General features: G+C 42.4%; 1 protein-coding gene across 1 annotated transcript in view; it reads right to left on the reverse strand.

Annotated features, from left to right (window-relative positions):
* Positions 1 to 20,700, reverse strand: part of LOC138605617 (inositol 1,4,5-trisphosphate-gated calcium channel ITPR1-like) — a 75,612-nt gene that overhangs the window by 40,102 nt on the left and 14,810 nt on the right. The window contains exons 4-38 of the mRNA XM_069677989.1: positions 18,909 to 19,018; positions 18,257 to 18,343; positions 17,583 to 17,741; positions 15,777 to 15,875; positions 14,925 to 15,008; positions 14,179 to 14,325; positions 13,901 to 13,996; positions 13,580 to 13,624; positions 12,426 to 12,580; positions 10,921 to 11,020; positions 10,564 to 10,724; positions 10,337 to 10,478; positions 9,999 to 10,157; positions 9,314 to 9,486; positions 8,103 to 8,222; positions 7,301 to 7,495; positions 6,867 to 7,118; positions 6,638 to 6,779; positions 6,374 to 6,527; positions 5,389 to 5,579; positions 5,137 to 5,269; positions 5,002 to 5,056; positions 4,740 to 4,905; positions 4,485 to 4,658; positions 4,312 to 4,386; positions 4,095 to 4,232; positions 3,886 to 4,011; positions 3,597 to 3,795; positions 3,263 to 3,516; positions 2,945 to 3,070; positions 2,231 to 2,359; positions 931 to 1,051; positions 653 to 837; positions 416 to 564; positions 201 to 312 (exon numbers count right to left, since the gene is read on the reverse strand). Coding sequence (XP_069534090.1) covers positions 201 to 312; positions 416 to 564; positions 653 to 837; positions 931 to 1,051; positions 2,231 to 2,359; positions 2,945 to 3,070; positions 3,263 to 3,516; positions 3,597 to 3,795; positions 3,886 to 4,011; positions 4,095 to 4,232; positions 4,312 to 4,386; positions 4,485 to 4,658; positions 4,740 to 4,905; positions 5,002 to 5,056; positions 5,137 to 5,269; positions 5,389 to 5,579; positions 6,374 to 6,527; positions 6,638 to 6,779; positions 6,867 to 7,118; positions 7,301 to 7,495; positions 8,103 to 8,222; positions 9,314 to 9,486; positions 9,999 to 10,157; positions 10,337 to 10,478; positions 10,564 to 10,724; positions 10,921 to 11,020; positions 12,426 to 12,580; positions 13,580 to 13,624; positions 13,901 to 13,996; positions 14,179 to 14,325; positions 14,925 to 15,008; positions 15,777 to 15,875; positions 17,583 to 17,741; positions 18,257 to 18,343; positions 18,909 to 19,018 — 4,913 coding nt within the window. The remainder of the gene's footprint in view (positions 1 to 200; positions 313 to 415; positions 565 to 652; positions 838 to 930; positions 1,052 to 2,230; positions 2,360 to 2,944; positions 3,071 to 3,262; positions 3,517 to 3,596; positions 3,796 to 3,885; positions 4,012 to 4,094; positions 4,233 to 4,311; positions 4,387 to 4,484; positions 4,659 to 4,739; positions 4,906 to 5,001; positions 5,057 to 5,136; positions 5,270 to 5,388; positions 5,580 to 6,373; positions 6,528 to 6,637; positions 6,780 to 6,866; positions 7,119 to 7,300; positions 7,496 to 8,102; positions 8,223 to 9,313; positions 9,487 to 9,998; positions 10,158 to 10,336; positions 10,479 to 10,563; positions 10,725 to 10,920; positions 11,021 to 12,425; positions 12,581 to 13,579; positions 13,625 to 13,900; positions 13,997 to 14,178; positions 14,326 to 14,924; positions 15,009 to 15,776; positions 15,876 to 17,582; positions 17,742 to 18,256; positions 18,344 to 18,908; positions 19,019 to 20,700) is intronic.

Genomic DNA, 20,700 nt, shown 5'->3' on the forward strand with positions numbered 1-20,700 from the left:
GAGGTCAAAGTGGTCGCATATGAGCCTTCAAAAATGCATTTTAGTTGTCTTCATTCTCAGCATAGATATCTTATTTCAAAAAATCAGTTGGAAAAACAAAGTTAAACTTTGAATTAATAACTCTTATAATTATTAATCATTAATAATCATGCATTACATACAGTATAGTGTACAGGTCTGTTCTCAGCAGCTCCTCCTACCTTCTCTCCATACCCGCGGTCTTTTGTCATCATCTCTCGCAGCGTCTGCAGAACCTTGATGCACAGTCTCTCCTCGTTCTCCTCCAGCAGCTGCTTGGTATGTTTGATCAGCCTGCATGAGGACATCAGTTTATAAGTCTCATATATAATAAATACGCTTACTCATAAGTCAATAGTAGATATATTTCACAGAGGGAGACGTTTGCAGAGCTTACTTGCATATAAAACCTCCGCTCTCGCACTTCTTGCGCGAGTCCGTGTTTTCGGGGAAGAGCAGCTCGGGCCGATGCAGCACGTCCACCAGGACTGACAGCTCGGCCTGGACCAACGGGCGCAGACGGTCCTCCAGAGCCGACACGATGTCCTACAGTGCGGACAGAAAAAACGTCCTTACTGCTTGAATGATATAACGTGCATAAATAAGTAAGCACAACCATGGACACATCCTGCACCTGCAGCCTCTCAATGATGTTCCTGTAGTCTCGTGAAGCGGTCACCACAGAGTCTCTGCGCGTAGCGTTGCGAGCGGAGAGTCTCCAGCTCATGGCCGTCTTCTGGACAATGTTGTTGGATTTGACAAACAGGTTGTTCACCTGGTTGTCAAGATCCACAGGGATGGCTATCGCTCTGCCTTTAGCTGTCGGGTAAAGCAGCGGGAAGATGAATTAACTCATCTGCACATGATTTGGACTTTAAAAGTAAGGGCTTGTTATACAGATCTTTATCTTACCGACATCAGAGAGCACCTTGATGCAACTCTCTACAGACCCTTTCTGGATGGGGATCAACCAGTTACAGTGGTAGACCCTGAACACGGCCTGCAGCAGCTGCACAAAGACGGGCTGCCGGGTCTGAGAAGAAGAAACGGGAACAGAAGCGGAGATTTATCCAGCTTTTCTCGTCTTTACATCAAGAAAAGTTTTCCCTAGACAGCAGCAAAGATACCCACGTCATCCACAGTCTGGACCATAGGCCTTTCCTTTTAGTATCACACACACACCTCTTCACACAGTGACACATATCCCAGTTTCATCACTGTATATCACACAAACACACACTGATACGTAACGAGGCGAAGAGTTTTCTTTTAAACCCACAACAAATCTGCAACACCCAGCTCTGTGTTTCCCTGCTGAATTAAAGGACAGCAAATACCTGAAATATTTTCCCCAACAGAGAGGCCTGCAGCAGAGGATACAAGCAGTGAAGAAATCAAACAGATGCATCACATACTTAGAATACATTGCTAAAGGTTTAAGAGACAGCCGGCATTCCTAGAGAGACGTGTGAAGTGCTCTATAATGCAAATTAAAACAATGCGATCCTGATTGTGGTCGCCAGGCATCTCAACAATTACTTGCTTATGTAAAAGTATTTAGGCTATTTGTGTATCTATAAAGGAAGTGATTAATGAACACACTGGGATGACAAAAATCCTGATAACTCAACTGTCTGCTTCGCTCTACAACACCATGACTAACTGTGATTAACACATACTGGAAGGGAGGTGCGGGGAAGGACAAACTCCTAACAAACGGCTATGACGTTAATCAGAAGGAAACAATTCTCAGAAATTACAGAGGCACAGATTTCATCACTTCACGGAGCACTTGAGGAAAAACACAGGAGGCTTTGTTCTAATCCGGAGTCAGGATTTTGCACGAGAGGCTATTCGGGTTGTAATGTCACGGCTCTTTCTGTACTTACATTATTTCTGACGGCCACCTATAGAGCACAACATACACTGGACATGAATAGTCTGGTATTTAGACTTTAACATGGAAATATTGGGTCAGAATCTTGTAGCTACAGATTTACAATGTATCAGTTTTGTCAACATACAATGAATGCAGCTGACTGCTGTAAATTCACTTAAATAACGGTCACCAATTCACCTCTGCCTCTTTCAAAAATCATTTTGCCTTGACATTGGATACGTTTTCACTTTCATTTAGAGCTTTGAAACTACTGCATATCCTTTAAATATTCTGCATATCCTTTAAAAATGGCTAAACTTGATGTTTGCGCACCTGCAGGCTGGTGCTCTGGTCGGAGAACGGCGAGCTGAAGAAAGTCGTTACGATGCTCATCACCGTCTCCGTCACGTAGCGCTCCAGGATGGTGTCAGCATGCTTACGATCACTTGTATTGTTGCACACCTGTACAAAAAAAACTGCATTGTAGTATCTATTTTCGACATAAAAATTGTCCAAATCTGTTTGTCTTTAAATTGTTATCTAATAACACAGATTTGTTTTAGATGTCATTTTGTTAACAAGTTACATAATCCTCCATCGAGACAGGCTAATCATTTCCACGTTCCTTTGTATAAAACACGTTCCGTCAAATGTCAATCAAATATCGGGGAGTTATTTTGTGGCATGAAAATGCTCATTTAATAAAATCCTTTGTATCACTATGTACAAAGAAATAAATTCTCTGCTGTCAAAACATAATTTGGAACAGTAATGATCACTAAAGATATTGTTTGTTATTCAATTGCACGGCAACATTCCCTTGTTTCTTTCCTTTTTTTCTCTTTTTGTTAACTTCAGTTCTTACGTTTAGGTTGGTGTGGTGGTTTGTATCACCTTTTTATGACTCCTGGAAGCCATTTACAGGTTTCTACCACATCCACACAAATGCTTTTATAATTTGTTCATGTGCTCTGCATGCTTTTTATTCGTGTGTGAACAATCTAACAATCTAGTTTCCTAAGCTAAAAACTGACGGGTATTCCTTACTCTGCAAATGTCAACCAGGAAGTTCTCAAAGAGTTTCCACATGTGGTTGGACGTGTAGATCTCCTTCATTTCCACCTCTGTGTCCACGTAGCAGTGATTCAGGAAGTTGATGTAGGCGATCTTCACCTGAAAGATCAGGACAACAAAGAGCACCTTATTGTTAACACACCTCTTATCAGGAGGCATAATTCTGTTGCTTTAAAACATGATAATGGAAGATCGATCAGAAGTTGTCATAAGAGATATTAACTGTTTATGCTTATGTGAATGTAATCATGATCATGGCATCTGTGCATAGATAATTTGGGTTCGTCTCACCTCAGGGATGCAGTCTTCATGGGTCACCACCCGCACGATGTCATCCAGCGGCAGCAGGGAGTTACACTTGATCTCGGTGTAGACGTTCTTGCCCTCAGTGCAGACAGCCAGGAGCTCCACCAGGTGGATGTGGTACATCAGAGGACTGTTCTCATCCATGCGGTCCCGCTCCGATCGCATCATCTGCACGAGCGTCTGGAAGGAGGCGCGGTCGTTGTAGAAGACCAGAACATCTTCTCCAGCGTTCACCAGCTGTAGGAAGAAACAAATGTGCGTTATTATACAAGAACATCATGATATCAAATATTAAAATGGTCGAAACGAGGTCTTTCCTCAGCCATGACGATGTCCTGACACTTTTTGATGAATTTATTCTCCGCTTTGACAATAGTCTGAAGGAACTTGAGGTACTGGACGTTGCGGCCGTGTGTTTCGATGCAGTGGACAAAATGCTGAACCACACGCTCATTGATCTCACTGCACAGCTGGAAGTTGTTCATGAAGATGTGCTGCATGGTGATGGCTTCTAAAATCTGAACGGAACAGAACATCATGGTGTCAAAAAAAATTTTTAATAGCAACACTGTGTTTCGAGTGACATGTCATGTAGAAGGACAGCTCACCCCAGGGTTGAGGAACAGATTGATGTGCTTGTGCAGCAGCGCTTGGTTCTGCTGGTTTCCTGCACAGAAGTTCTGTAGGAACTGGTGGGCCAGCTTCATGATATCCTGCATACGCAAGTCTTCTCCCTGGACGGTGAAAATGACTGCTATGAAGGTTTCCCCACTTACACTCAAAGAGCATCTAACGGACCAACATATTACTGTCATACCTTCTCGTAGGGGATCTGTAGGAGCTCGAGGACGACGGCATGAGCCCCCATGTTCCTCAGGAGCCTCTGCTGCTGCTTCTTGCTCTTCCTACCCGACAGACCCTCTTGGACACAGAGTCTGCTGAGCCGCAGCAGGATCTGATACATTAAGAGAGGGAAAGTGAGGGGGCAACAATGGCAGATCAGAGCTTGTTAACCTTAGGAGTATGATAGTTACCTCTTTAACCACTCTGTAGTTGTAGCTGCTGGTACTTTCTGCTTTCTTTGGTTTGTCTGTGCCCCCTGAATCCCCCTGCAGAGAAACAAAAGCAACAGACTTACTGTAGTTAGGATATTAATAGTAACAAGCTTAATGTCAGTGTGCGCTTCTTTTGATGCACTTAACCACACCTTTTTATGCTCTGGCTCAGCGGAGAGCCCCTCTCCTGCATCCATGCCCTCGTCTGGCCCCTGCCTCTTGTACACCCACAGCTCAGACTTCTCCACGATGGAGCGCAGCTGGTCCAGGTCCGACTTTATTTGCTTGTAATTTTCCACATCTTGGCTGGTGACAAGCAGCTGGACCTACAAACACATGTAAGAAATAAGATAAATGTCACTAAAAAATTTGACTTCAGATGGTTTGATTTTCATTGCATACATTACCTGTTTAAAAGCCTGCAAGACCTCCTGTCTCTGGCTGAAGTGCCGAAAGAGCAGGTGGAGTGCTCTGGACACCAGAGGAGGATAGTCATGCATAGTTAAGTGAAGAAGGACCCTCAAGAAGGTCCGGCCTCCGTGATCGTCCAGGTCCAGTGGGGTGTTCTCTTCACTAGACAAGCACAGAAGAAAAACACACTCGAACGTAAACACACATCCTCCTCTTTCTTGTGTTTTGTGACTCTTACTTTCCTGAAGCTGGGCTCACCTTCCACCAAATATCCCCTCCGCCTGCTCTTCTATGTGCTCAAAATCCAAAGCCCCTGGGTTTAAAAAAAAAAAGATAATTATAACCATCCAATTAATTTTTTGGCCACAAATTTGTGTAAAAAAGGAAGCAGACCTGGCATGTTGTTCGGCCCTTCCACTGCTCCAGTTACAGATAATTCAGTCTGGGAGTTACTCTCATCAAACTCCCGCTTAAATATAGACAGCAGGCAGGAGATCCTGTAGTCCAGGCGCACATTCAGGATGAACTACAGGATAGGACAGAAAATAACAAGTGTCTGATATACTGCATCCTCTGTTTGTGTACAGCGTCTACTGTGTTTTATGCTTGTAGATGTATTGAAGTGTAACACATCTGATCCTCCACCTGCAGGATCTCGATGATCTTGAGCTTGGTGTCCATCACCAGTATGTCCTGTTTCTCTGGTTCAGTCTGAGTCTTCACTGTTTCTCCATTCGAGCTGTTGTTTAAAGTTGTGGGTAGGAAGCCCCCCCCTCGCAGGACCACTTGGGACATGAGCTCTCCTACGCCATGGATGGACCTCATCACATTACTACCTGAAAACAAGCGCACACACACAAAGACATCAACTTCATGTCTTAAACGAAGCTCCGCCGTCATGCCGCCTTTGTCATTTTACATTTGACCGAGCAACGCAGGCGTAAAGCTGCCCCAGTGTGTGTTTTTACGCAGCGTTCCGGCGTTGCGGAAGCAAAATGTGTGCCAGGTGGAAACAAACAACATACTTCTCATAAACACACACACAGTGCTGTTCCACCCTGCCAGCTCTGCTGTTTACATTGACCCCGTTTCACCTCTGTGATACCTCTGTTACTACCTCTGATGCTGGCTGAACGACTTCGCCCCACCATTCTGCCTCTGTGCGTTTTTACATAGACGACGAAACGTAACAGAGGCGTAATAATCCCACCTTGCATTCGCACTTTGGCAGCTATTTTTCTCTTTTAAACGTTTTATCTTTTTAAACTAATTCAATTAGCCTTATACAGGTTTAATCTGCTGTCCTTTCATCCGTCCTTACATTAATTGTTTCCTGACGATGTTCTGCACGGGTAATATAGATCCTCAGCTGAGGTTATGTACATAAAAACGTCTGGAACGTAACGCATGTAAAGCCACAGAACGAGGCCGTGCGGTTACAGTAGCCCATACTGCACATTCCTCTCTTGCCTTATTTGCAGCAGCAGTGTTGGTATTTACCGTTAAAACTTTTTATATATTCATTATCGCTTCTCAAAGGTCGTTGACGAAATTAACCCTGCTGCCTTGAACTTGCAGTGTTCTTTTTTGACAGTTTTGCTTTTCCACTTACCATCCAGGGTGTTCGTACCTTTACTCTCGTCCTCTTTGGCCAGGTTGTTGAAAGGGAAGATGGTGCTGACGTGGACGCAGTCTAGAATAGCCAGCAGGATCTTTGTTAGTCTCAGCAGGTCACTGAAGTTGTAGAAGCCAAAATAAATCAGGTTTCTGGCCAGATTCACCACCTTAACATGGACGATACAGCAGATATAAGATATAAGTTTGATGATTTTATCATGAAAAGTTGACACCATGACATCATTGTGTATTTATATCAAGACAGTGGCAGACTGACCTCAAAGGTGAGCTTGTTCTTCTCTTTATCTGCAAAAGGGAAGCTCTGACACACCACATCTCTCAGGTAGTTCTCAACAAACTCCATCGTCTGAGAGAATCGCTCCTTAATTTCATCTTTAGACGTTCCATCATTGTCATAACTACAATTAGAAAACACAAAGAGGTAATCAGTCAAGAAGCAGAACAAGAAATATCGTACAGAATAATCTACTTATACATTTACTCACTCGTCAATGGCGATCTGAGAGGGGATCTCTGACCAGAGTCGAGCGTATTTGACAGGCGTGACCTGCTCCTGAGGGTCACGGTCCACGTGCATGTGCAGCATCATGCGGCAGAAGGAGGCTCGCAGGTCGTAGGGCAGGTCTTCATCTGACATGCATCTCAGGATCAGGTCCACGTCCAGCTGGCCGGAGATCTTGTTGATAGCCAGGTACTGTCGGTCCAAACACATCCTGGCAAACAGGTTCAGCTGGTACCTGCAGCAGCAAATAAACACAAGGAGAGTCAGATGTACATTTGAAATATATCTTAACTTCACATACAAACCTATAAGAGTCTTTGTAGAGAGTCTGCTTCAGCTCAGTCTTTAATCAGATGGGGGCTAGCATAACCTCCTTTATCCCAAACAACCACATAGAAAATAAAGACCAGTACCTACCTGTAATAACTGATCACCTCCTGGTCCTCCTTCTGGCCCTCTTTGGCATCCTGGGCCAGCTCCCTGATGCTTCTACTGCGGATCTCTTTATTGCTATCCTTCCAGAACAACCACACCTCCTCCTCGTCCTCCTCTGACTCCACAGAGTTCTCCCCGAGCGGCGCTCCCTCGATCTCAAACCTGGACAGCACGAGTCTGCAGGAGGAGGGGATGTTTTTGATTGTTAAAGGCTGATGGAAGTAAATAAGTAAGCATTCGTGACAGGGGGATAAGGATTAGAATATAATGATTGCCAATGTCGTTACGGTCACACTCAGAGGCTGTGAAACAGAACAGAAACGCCATATAAACACCCCTGTACAGCTTTTGAGACAGCATCTTTAATACATCCTACTAAGGACATTTTACAATCATTTCCATTAACGATCAAAACTCTTTTAAAGTAAGAACATAAGCAAAACTTTATATAAAAATATATACAACGTAGGTACGCAGTATAGCTTAGTTTAATGATATATCAAACCAGCAGTTGATCAATTGTTTGTCAATCCACCAACTATTTAATCACCTTAGCACATCCCTTAGCTCCTCTTCACTCCTTTGTAAGTCGTGCATGTTGGCTTTAAAATAAGGACTCATTTTATACGATGATAACAGCTGCTGATAGAACATATTGTTTTTTAATTACTTATTTGAATGAAAGGCAAAAAATAATAAAATTGCGACTTCTCTAAATGTTTCATGGCACATATGAGGATGTTCAGACAGGAAGAGTTGGAGGTAGACGGCGGACTTTACTCACTTAGTTTCTATGAGGATGTCTGCGTTAGCTGGATCCAGCACTGCGTTACAGATCAGCTCCTGAGTCACTGGGATGGACTTGTTCATTGACACACACAAGTCTGATAGGTAATCCAGGAACCTGGACACACAAACAGACACACACAAACAAAATCCAATCAAACCCTGCAACTTAAGCACCACAGATATGTCATCTTGCAAAAGCATTACATACTTATAGACTGAATAGACACCATTTCTTGTGACGACACATTGCAACGCACTCTAGTTTGCCCCAGTTAAGTTCACTTTACGCATTTGTTATTAGTCTGAAGGGACATCATAACCTGAAACTAAAGTGACTTTTAAGCTTCCATCTTAAAGTTCTATGAATAAAATGTCCTTACCCGTCAGTTACTGGCTATGGCAGTTTACACCGACAATGGTAACGGCTATGGTACACTGGCTATGGTAGTTTAGACTGGCTATGGTAGTTTATACGGGCTATGGTCATTTATACTGGCTATGGTAGTTTATACGGGCTATGGTCATTTATACTGGCTATGGTAGTTTATACGGGCTATGGTCATTTATACTGGCTATGGTAGCTTACACTAGCTAGGGTAGTTTAGATTGGCTATGGTAGCTTACACTAGCTAGGGTAGTTTAGACTGGCTATGGTAGCTTACACTAGCTAGGGTAGTTTAGACTGGCTATGGTAGCTTACACTAGCTATGGTAGTTTAGACTGGCTATGGTAGTTTACACTAGCTAGGGTAGTTTAGACTGGCTATGGTAGCTTACAGTAGCTATGGTAGCTTACAGTAGCTATGGTAGCTTACACTAGCTAGGGTAGTTTAGACTGGCTATGGTAGTTTACACTAGCTAGGGTAGTTTAGACTGGCTATGGTAGCTTACACTGGCTATGGTAGCTTACAGTAGCTATGGTAGCTTACACTGGCTATGGTAGCTTACAGTAGCTATGGTAGCTTACACTGGCTATGGTAGCTTACACTGGCTATGGTAGTTTACACTAGCTATGGTAGTTTAGACTGGCTATGGTAGCTTACACTGGCTATGGTAGTTTACACTAGCTATGGTAATTCACACTGGCCATGGTAATGGCTGTGGTACACTGGTTATGTCATCTTGCAATGTATCCCATCCCTGATTCTGCCTTTAACCCAGATCACTGTGCTTATACTGTTCATACATACAGTCAGATGACACAAACCTGGGCTCACGGTTCTTGCGAACCAGGCTAACAAACGTGTCAATCTCTGCAGCCGTGATGTGTTTCTCCAGCAGCTTGCGGTTGTTATGGAGCAGAGCTGTGATTGTGTCCTCAGCCAAGACATCATAGCCAATCTGTTTCTGCATGAAGCGAAACTGTTTGGCAATATACTCCTATAGGACGGAAATATAAACAGTCTGAGCATACATGAACCAAAACACAGGCACCGCGGAAAATGTCACCGTTAACCTACCTCCTTTATCTTCATCTTGTAATGACTATATCCGTTACTTAAATTGACTAAACAGGCCATTTATTCCCTATTTATTCCCTCTATGTGCAGAAAACAGAGAATCTTCACAAAGGACAGACTGCCTCATTATTTAACCTAATGCTTGAGCAATCTACCAATTACACTGTAATGGGTTTAAGACTTGGTAATGTTGTTTTGTACATCTACAAGCATTTGCTGAAGGATGAGCTTTTATCATGCTGCCGCTCTCGTATAAGCAGGAAATTTGATAAAGGGGAAGTGACCTGTGCAAAATGCAAAGATATTTAGCATCACATTTTGGATTCAGGGGCTTGTATTGTTTGGATAATTGTATCAGAGCAGCTACAGAGCAAAGGCCTCTTTAACTCAAATACATTTATAAAGCAGGCTTTTAGGCCTGACAAAGTGTACCTGGTTCTTGCGGTAGTCCTGCTGAGAGTGGCGCAAAACCCGGTAACACAGGCGGCAGATGTGTCTGAAGGGGGCGTGACGCTGGTCGGCCAGCTCCTCCAGCCGCAGCATCGGCCCGTCCCCGCTATCTGTGAACGGAGCCTGCAGCAGCTTGAAGATCTGAATGTAGGGATAAGGTTGTTACAGTTGAAGCTTTGGTGAAGTTAAAGCTAAAAACTGCATGCTCACACAGATGGCAGGCCTGACAACAATACCACTTTGAATCACGATAATAAGTGTTTGAAAGATCAGGTTCAAGGGTATATGTAATCTAGAGAATCACTGCATTCAGGCTTCACCTGTTTGAGAATATTCTGTTCCCTCATCAGTTTCTGTCGTTCCCTGTTGGGTTTGTTGACCATGATCTCCAGAACATCCTGTCCATTGTTGGGAATATCCACCACGAAGAACACCAGGTCCTCCAGGAGCTTGGTGACTGCTCTGATTGTTCATGCAAACACACAAAACATGCACACATGACTATCTTGTAACCAGTTAGAAATCCACCCCACTATACATTTCATACCTCCTCTCATTCTGTGTGATGGTGCCTTTCTCCAGCTTTCCAGCGATGGAGGCCAGAACTTTACTGGCATCGTTGGCAAAGTCAAGATCTCTCACTTCAGCCGGGGAGACAGGCACGATGGCAAACGCTTCTTTGTCCTCTTTCATCGCAGAGGTGCCAATCTTGAATCAGAAAAGACACAACTTTGTCATCAATCTGAGCAATAATTGATTTTTTTGGAGTATTTAGAAAAGAAAAATAAGTGAAACAAGAGGCCAAGTCTTAATACTATGAAAATCAATTAGTCTAGTCATGACAAAAGCTGCAAAAGCACAGCACAGGTAATAAACAGTTACATTTTAGTGTAAATGAACTCACACGCAGCATGACGGGTTTCTCCTCCTCCTTGTCAATTGGTTGGTTGGTGCTGTGGACCCATGTGTTTGTGCACAGGTGTCTGAGGCGCACGTACGAGTTCCTGAAAACACATTTTTACATTTTCATTTATGATTGCATATCATTTTTTTTGAAGCAAAAATTATAGATAGTTCATGAGAAAACCTCGGAAAGGAATTGTTTGAAATGAAACACCACATCTTAAATTAAACACAGAGAAGTTTTTTTTTTGTCTGAGGCCCCCTGAACACAACACAATCAAACATAAAGCCAAGTATAAACACGAGCAGTCTGCACTCACTGCTGGCTGTAAAAATGTCTTAAAACTGCCCTCTTATATGCTCTATGGTAAATAACACATGAAACAGTGTTACAGTGCCCCAGTGTGCAAGTAAATGTGATAGAGTGTCCTCTGGGGTGCCCTTCCTGTGGAGTAAATATGACACCGGGCCCTCGAGGGTGCCCATAAAATTTGTGGGATATGTTTTTGCCAGAGTCTGCCGCTGTCTGCACTCGTGACCATGACACAACAGAAACACACACGTGCTGAAACTGGATCTGGCTCCCACTTGTATTTAGCTCAACCTTGTTTATCTCTGATTATACACATAAACAAATATTATTGGAAGCAAGGCATAGGTATACTACAGGGGAAGAGAAGAGCTACATTTAAAGCTCGGTCTATCTATGTGATTTCATTTTTTCATTTCAATTGAACTTCTTTAAAGATAATCAGAAATGTATTGCTATATATGTTAAGCTATAATAATGAGCAATATGCTCAGTACAAGCAAGATATGCTTATATTCTGGGGCTGTTGTTTTGTTTCAACATTGCATTACAAAGTTTGATTACAAAACACAGCTTCAGTTTCAGAAGAACTGCACTGTAAAGCTCTCAAGTCATCACACGCCTCCTCAGCTGACCCACGGATCACCTTACAACAACTGTGTAAAGATAAACAAGACGCACAACAACTTCTACTTCAAGCTGTAACAAGACCTTTGTACGTGCTCACGTGAACACATCACACTCGTGTATATTGACAAAAACTTCCTCTTCTTAAGCAGTTCCACTGAAATTCACAGAATCTCTGGAGAAATAACTTGAGTCACACACACATCCAACACACAAGAAATCCATCTTCAACACAAACAAGCACAAACGTGTGCTCACAAATCAGATTTCATCTGAAGCTGCCATTTATTAGTGTGAAAACCATGAAGAAAAAGTCCAACTGTAAAAGCACCTTTATCACGGTGAGTAACAGCACACGTTATGTTAACACACACACACACCATCTTTCCATGGTTTATTGCTTTACAATGCTTTATAAGATGACCTCATATACTGTGGAATTCCCCCGCTTGTGATGTATCTACTGTTTGTATTTCAGTGGAAAGACTGACGAGTAGGAATGAGACCATGCTTTATTCTGTGACACAGGTCCGAAACTCTTAATCACAGTAACATTACGGCCTTCCTACCTGGGTACCAGGGAGTCTCCCCCTCGTAATGTGGTGGGATCGAGCTCAAATATGGAGGAGATATCGTTTCCATCCGGCACCGACACTAGCGTGTACATGACTTTGTCCTGGACATTTCTCAAACGGACCCGTAAAGCTTCTTGCTCCGAGTCCAGCTGCAGAGAAGAGTCAGAACAGAGTTCGATAAGAAATCAGCCAGCATAACAAATAATAATCACACACTGACTCTCACTTTCAGCATGTGACATCGTCTGCCAAGTTTGTGTCAAGATCAATAAAAGTCAGTGATCTATTACAGCAGACAGATTTAAAGAATTGACTCAAGATAATGAAAATGAAATGCAGGATAAAAGCTACACAGTTCAAAGTCTGTTTTCCTCAAAAGAGCACAACAATTATTCCCTTTTCTAAGTTACATTTCCCCAGCACAATGTGACAGTGTTCATTTAATAAGCAAACTATGGTCACCAGAAAATACTTAACTTAATTAAACCAGACAGAGCTTTAAATCAATTTGAGACGAGGTCAAATTAAGCAAATTTTCTGGTTTTCAATTTGACTCATGATGAGAAAAGTCATTGCAATAAATGGGAGGGCAGATAGACCACTGCCATAGTCAGCTCCCCTTGGTATTAATGTTTTTGTTTCATGATTTAGCTTCAGGAGTGAGGCAACAAACTGACTGTGAGCTGGATCACTTCCTGGTCAGCAGCGTGGTGACGGCAGTCAAAGACAGTTCAGTGAGCTGAGGTACCAACAAGCCAGAAAAGTGTATTTGAAGTGTAATGCTGCCACCTGCTGGTGACTGAACTGCTTTACAATCTCACCCTACACAAATAGATGCATCCATCCACTGCTGGAAATAGTCCCTACTACAGCAAGGAGCATTGAGCGTCCGAAGCTGTCACCTTCATTTATAAGCAGTTTTAAACACTGTCCAGAACTGGGTATGAGGTGTTTTGATGCTGTATAATTGTAACACCTGCCTGCCAATCAGAAACTAGAAAGTAGAGAGTATTTTCTTGTGCCATGCTGTCACACCAGCAGGTTAGGTTGTGTAAACCATTTAAAAATAAATAGCAATTTTATTAGTGTTAGCTGGCACATAAATGTTAGCCACTGTAAACACAAGTCTTTCAGCGTGGCTCACTTACTGAGGAGCGAGACTCCAGGCACTCCTCTTCATACTCTGGATTCACCTGCAATGTTACAGCACGGTTCACCACTGGGAATTAAATCTAGATACCACCTGGAATATCTTTACTGTTATATCAATATAGCTGGAATTTGCTTTTTCCTTGTCTTAAAGGCTCCTTTACAATCTAGTCAACAAGTTACATGCGTAATGTAGGTGCTAAAAAAAGATTACAAAAGGCACAAAACCCTAAATATTATCAAAATGTATCACTGTACAGTACAATGCAGTAGAGCTAAAGACCACAGATACATAAACACAGTGTTTGTAGTGCACTGACCTCTGCAGCCAGGTAGTGTCCTGTGGCCAGGTGTTTGAACCTGAACAGGCTGTTCCAGTAGCCGGCCCCCCCTCGACATGGATCATGCTGCACAACCTGATACCAGAGCACACGGCAGAACATCTTTCACCAGTGCATACTGTTTATTTAACAGGAGCTTTGGACTGAATATATGTCGTAAAGTAAAAGATCACTAATATATTTACAAAAGAGAGAAGACAAATTGCATTGCAACACTCTTCATAGTAATACAAACAAAATTAAAGATTCATCCTTACCTCTATCTCCCATAAGGCTTTGCTGCTGGTTGCCGAGGTAGCCGACTGCCGTCCAGTAGTGCGTAGAAAAACATATTGTTTTTTTCTGTGATCATCACATGTGAGGAATTTCTCCTGCTCAGCATGAAATAACCGAACCACATCGCCCTGATGAAAAGGGGGAACATTTGTTAATGTCAAAAACAGTCAGCATAACCATAAAACCAACAAATACTCTAAATATATCTCTAATAGTAAATGTTATTTTAATTTTACCAGGAGGCATTCCCTGTAGCTTTTCCTGTTCAAATTTACAGAACGTATATAATTTCTGTGGACCACGTTTTAATGCTAGTCTGGACTGACACAAGTTTCATTACTCTTTATCTTCTGGAAGTTTCTCAAAATTAATTACTTATATATTTACACAAATTGGGAGAGCCACTTTGATCAGAACTGTTGTAGTCCTGGCTAACTTAAGTAATATAACTCTTGTTTAGAGCTGTTGAACATCCAATGAGATAAAATTGCTTTTGTAAGCACATAATGGAAACAAGCAAAGCCAGCAGCCCACTCAGCTCTGATGAGAGACTTTACACAACACCTCTTGTAAGAAAATGAGCTATTGTAAGCAAGTTTTATACATTATGAAAACCTTTCATTGATTATTTAAGGCTGTAATGCACTTACTGACCACTGCTAGTGAGATGTGCGTTTACATATCTACCTTTTTTAGTGGATATAAAATGTTGTAAAAATAGACAAACCCCTTTGAGGATGATCTCTTGATTGTCACTCCATTTCATAAACAGGACGATCTTCCAGCTAGTGTTACAGTTGACTGAGTTGACCTGAAAAACAAACAATCAGTTTGATGTGAGTGTAGGTACAATCTCCTGGAAGCAGTCCTGACACAGAGGGAGGACTGCAACAACACCGCCAACGGGATAGGGATAGGGAAAGGGATAGTTTAGAATTTGTGGAGTTTAATTTTTTCCTTATTACCCAGAGTCAGACAAAGAAACATCAGAATCAGAACAGCTTGAAATGATTATAAAGATTGATTTGTGTTAGTGGTGTTAAAATCAACTCTAAAGAATTCTGATAATTGTCTAAATTAAGTCTTGTTCCTAAATAACTGTGCCACAGTCAAGTCAGCAGAAAGTAGTTTAATTAAATGTACAATATGTCAACAAATCCAACATTGAAAAATGGATAACTTCCTTCCCTTTAATTTGACTGCAGTCATAAATAAGGAATGAATGAATTTCTGTCTCACTCTTGATAAAAATTGCACAACTGCCCAAAAACTGCCCAACCCCTTTAAGTGTCCTCTATGTTTTTGCAAGACAGCTGCCAGGCACTTACTAAATCACACTCGCTCTGTTATTTTAGCTAAGTCGGAGCAGTCTAGTGTTATCAGGGAGAAACAATCTTCCAAAATCAGTGTTAGCTGTAGCCTACAGGTGGAGGACAGGAAAACAATCCTGTAGTGTTCCTCTTCAGTCAGCTAATAAGCAAGCAGCAGTTCTGAGAAAAACAGCTATAATAAGTCTCTACACGGGCACACACACACTCCCACAGAAACATGTGAGCAGTGAAGATGAGTTGAGCCAAACCTCATTGCAGCCGGGATTATCCACGAGCTGGTGTGTGCTGGCATGGAGAGGCTGACCGGCATTCACTGGGTTAAGGACCACTTTGTCTCCAATCACCACCTGCAATCAGACAATAAAATACACGAGTGTGAAACAAAGGAACAGAGATAAGCATGGTTAGCACAGGTACAGCTGCCAAAGAGGGAGCGTAGGGCCAGGAGTTAATTAGGAAAGAGTTAAGCTACCAGGACAATGATTTGATCAAAACATCATAAAAAAACATACTGAGCAGCTTTTAGTTATAGAGTTGTTCCACTATTGATACCAGTATCAGAAATACCTTCAAATCTGCCTAATGCTGCTCTCCTAAAATGCAGTACCAGCTAAAAGGCACAAACACCAGTTAATCTGAGAATAATAAAAATAAATTGTAGCCCTGAGCAATAACCTAGTTTGCTCTTCACTAAAAACAGAAACATGCACAACAATATTTCATACTTTATGGCTGTAATAGCAACTACTTATTTAGAGCGGCAAAGAAGAACAGTGTGATGCTAACAAAGATAGCGGTAGTCAAGCTAGCAAAATGTCAGCAATTTTCCAATAACTCATTTTAAGGCATGTTTTCTTTTGTAATTTGAAGTGAAGATAACTAAAACCAGTAAAAGACAAAAATAAAGTAGTTTCATTTTAAAATCAGGGTTTATACTTTATGGCTGTCAATAGTAACCCCTATTTTAGAGCAGCAAAGGAGAACAGTGCAGCTAACGAAAATCTTAGTCAGTCAAGCTAGTAAAATGTCAGCAATTTTCCAACCACTCATTTTAAGGTGCATTTTCTTTTGTAATTTGAAGTAAAGATAACTAAAACCACCCAAAAACAACAAACAAAGCAGTTTATATTAAAAAAAAAAAAATCAGGGTTTCTTTAACATTCTTTAGTGGACAGGACGTCAGGCGAAGCTGCAAGCAGAGCTGCTGCTAACGTTAGCTTAGCCTGTTTCTAGTTGCTCTGTTTGTTTTTAGGTTTGGATTCCCGCAGCATTCTAAGCCAGGTCGAAAAACTATGAAAGCTAACATTTTAAATTCAAACAGGGCTAGTAGTAGTTATAGTAGCCTATATGAGAGGCACTCAGTATCAGCTAATACAATGCTAAATCTAACCAACTCTATGGGGGCAACGGGTGTACAAATACAGAAAAACTCAAATGCAGCAATGTACTCGACCTTAACTCTCAAACAGTATCAGTATCTATCTATATGTCACTGACTTCTGTGTCTTCTCAGCATTTTCGAAGTGACTCTAGTTTTCTTTTTGTCCAAGTCCTCCTGCTTAGGCCCTGTGCCATTCCTAATTTGAGAGTAGCTTAGCAGAGAAGCCCTTACTCTGCCCAGGTTTATTTAGTCGTTTGGCACCAGCACACAACTTCCTGCTGCAGGGAGGACGAGCTGGTGCCAACAAGAGCTTTGTGATCGGGAAAAGACCAATTGGGTGCTGGCACAGGTCCAACTGGGGATAGATGTAATCAGATGGGTGCCTAACACTGACGCTAAGGATGGTGAAGAAGACCTGTGCCCTTGAGGCGTGAACCTTTATTCTGCAGTCTTAACCTTATAATACCGATTCACTTCTGTATACCAGTAGTTACATTTAAAAAGACACCTGCCATGAAGATGAACATCTGCTATTTAAAAAAGTACACAATTCAAAATGTTAAACACACATCATCCCAGGCAGGATTCAGTCCTCTGCTTTGCCTGATGTTGACTGACATATAAAACGGTGTTCCCATAATGCACCATGCTGAACAGACGTATGATGACTCACGCTATCCCCGATGGAGCGTAGCTTGTAGAAAGGCTGGATGTAGAACCAGGAGCCCTCGTTTCCTGCAGTGTCTAACATCACGCGCATGGCGTTCTTCTCCAAAAGAGCAGGCAGACGCTTGTTTACAGTCAGATATTTGTTGCTCTTCAGGTGGAGGAGCTGAGCAGGAACGAGAGACAGTGTAAGACAATACAGACAGATGCTGAAACCTGAGGTGTGCTTTAAAAAGTGTACTTACCACGGCACAGTAGTTTATTTTTAAAGAAGTGGTCATATTCCTACGTACTTTATAATCTGTGGATATTTTTACGTGTGTATGAGTGTTATGATAAATACATTTACTATATTTATTCAGGCCTCCAGCATTTGTGATCTGTTCAGGACGCATTATGGTGTTTGTATTACATAAAGTTGTGGTTTGCCTATGACTGCTGGCGGTTTCGGCCTCATTTATTATCAATGGGACAATGCCAAAATTCACAACATTGTAATATTCAAACATGTAATTATGGTTGGAGTGTTTTGTTACACATAGTTTTGGTGTTTTTCTTGCTCAAGCTGAGGCATGTTTCGAATTCAAGATACGCAGTGTTGTCAGAATAAATAACCTTAATTAATGGAAGCTTAAACAATGTTTATGTGACTTAATACCGAGCAGATGACGAGGAACAAACCTGGATGACGTTCCCGTACTGAATTACTGTTCCAAGCAGTTTTTTGTTCTCAGAGTCATTTTGCTTCTTCTCCAGGTCGGCTGCACTCTGGAAGTAAAGAACGAGATAATAACTCGCTGCAGCATTGTTCATGACGCCAGTTAAACACAGTAATGTGATAGAGAGTAATCTGACTGGTTAGTCGTTAAACAGAGCACAGTTGCAAAGTTCTGAGCCAAAACTTTAACAGGAGGGGCTTTGCCAGAAAATCTGGCTCACATTTCCATGGAAACACGGGAGCGATTGCAATCTTCCATTTTATGGTCAGATAGCAGATTGCTTTAAATGGTCTTGTATCGAAGCAGAAAAAGAGAAAAGAGAGGGCAGAAAGGTGGGACAGTGGGAGTAAAAGCTTCGGAAATGTCTATAAAAGGGCCTCAGCAGATATACATGATAAGTCGGACTTTGCTATAAATTATCCTTAATCTGTCGAGTGGTATTCACAGCAGCAACACTCCTATGCATCCACTGAAACTATCTAGATAAAAATGCTCTGGAAAATGTATGCCACCCTGTCCTCTCTCTTGATCCTGTGAGGCCCAAGGACAGGTCTGTGTGTACTGTGCCGCTGTGTGCGTCTGCAGACAGATGAGCATGTTGTCACTTCACTCACATGGAGCTTGTTGAGCAGCACCGTGTCCGTGTTCCCTCCGGGCTTTGCGGCTTTCCAGAACTGCTTCTGGGCCGAGTAGCGGTTCATGGGACACAGTCTGAACAGACAGTCTGGAGAGAAAGATGAAGAGAGTTAATAAAGAGACAAAAGTTGCATTGATAGAGAGAGAGAGATCAAGGCAGGCAGATATACGGGGCATTAGCGGAACAAAGAAATTGACTGAAACATATTTTAATAAACCATTTGGAGCAAGATAACCACAATGTTTGCAGCTAAGAATGATCATCAGTGTGTTTGAAGCACATAAAGGGAAAACACGATGTGAATAAATGAAGAACAAGTATGTTAATGCACGCTAGGTGAAGCGTGGAGAGGTCAGTGCTTAAGTGTGGGAGACGGGTCACTGCAACAGCTTAGCATAAACCAGCACACACTGAAGGACTGAGCTGCTAAAACAAAGATGATACAAGATGTTCAGCAAGAATCTCGAAAAAAAATAGACCCCTCTATGACATGAAAACCTAAAACCAAAGAATATAAACACACTGGTTAAACAGCCTCCTCTGTGTGTGCACATGATTCACCATTCTCCTTCATGTAGATCAAAAGGCTGTGTGTGCTTCAGGGAGCAGAGACGAGGGAAGCATGTGTCGGTGTGTGTGTGTGTGTTATAAGAGTAAAGCAATGTGTAGTTACATCCTGTGGTTAGTCTAGTGTAAGTGACAGTAACTTCTATATGTCTGTGTGTGTGTGTGTGTGTGGCACGCCAGTAAGTTCAGTGTCATTCTGAGTGACGGTATGATGCTGCAGACGTCAGCAGACTCTGATCGTGCTGCTCATTTTCATAGATACAGTAGAAGCTGTCTGGGAGGGAAAACTGGGCTTTCATTTGCATGTTGACACAGTTTTAGCATAACAGAGTTCCTCTTCTGCCCCCAGAGAGTTCCTCTTCTGCACCGAGCTGCTTTTACACCGGCTGCAAGTTTAGCTTAGCGGCTATTTAGCTTAGCGGCTAACAGTTTACCAGAATTCTCCCTAAACTCCTGCCCATCAGCGACTCCTCCCTCCGAGCCCTGGCTTCTCTCTGACTGCACCTCTCATCACACTAAAGCTCTCTGTTCTGAAAGGGCGAAAAGAGGAGAAAAAAAAAAAAAAAAAAGAACAATCCGTCCATCCTCCCCCCCCCCATTCTCTCTCTCCCTCTCTCCTCCTGCTATAGCTGCAGTAACATGACCAAATAAGGCCAGCCAAGAGAAGGGGAGTGGGATGGGAGACGGAGAGAAAGAAGAGGGTGGGGACTCCCCCATCTTCCCCCCTTGATGTTCTATCATCCCTCCTTCCTTCTCCCGTCTGAATTCCTCAAACCGTTTCACACAGCGCTCTCTCCCTCCGAGTTAATGCTCTCTATCTCGCAGATCTTCCTCTCGCCCCCCCCCCCCCATCCCCTCATCAGATACAGTTTACTTTAGTTTGACCCAAAATACAGCTCTAACAACAGAGAAAAGGAAGTGAAAGAGAAATGAGGAAGACAGGGAGAGTGAAAGAATGCAAAACCAGAGAAAGGGAGAGGAGAATTGGAGCTATTAAATGCTGAGTGAGCTGCCTTTTAATTTGACACAGAGGTTTAATCGTACTCTAAACAGCTGCAATATGAGTGACAGATGATCGGCGGCCACTTAAGGTTCCTCTTTAATCATAGACGGACTGAAGAAACAACATGTCACTACAGTCACACTGAAATCTGCGGTGAGAATTCCTTCTGGGGTCACTGGGCAGGGGAAGCTGCTGGACG

Source organism: Semicossyphus pulcher, unplaced genomic scaffold, assembly GCF_022749685.1.
Source record: "Semicossyphus pulcher isolate SPU_LCO1_2020_fin unplaced genomic scaffold, fSemPul1.0.p SCAF_3, whole genome shotgun sequence".
Taxonomy (NCBI): Eukaryota; Metazoa; Chordata; class Actinopteri; order Labriformes; family Labridae; genus Semicossyphus; species Semicossyphus pulcher.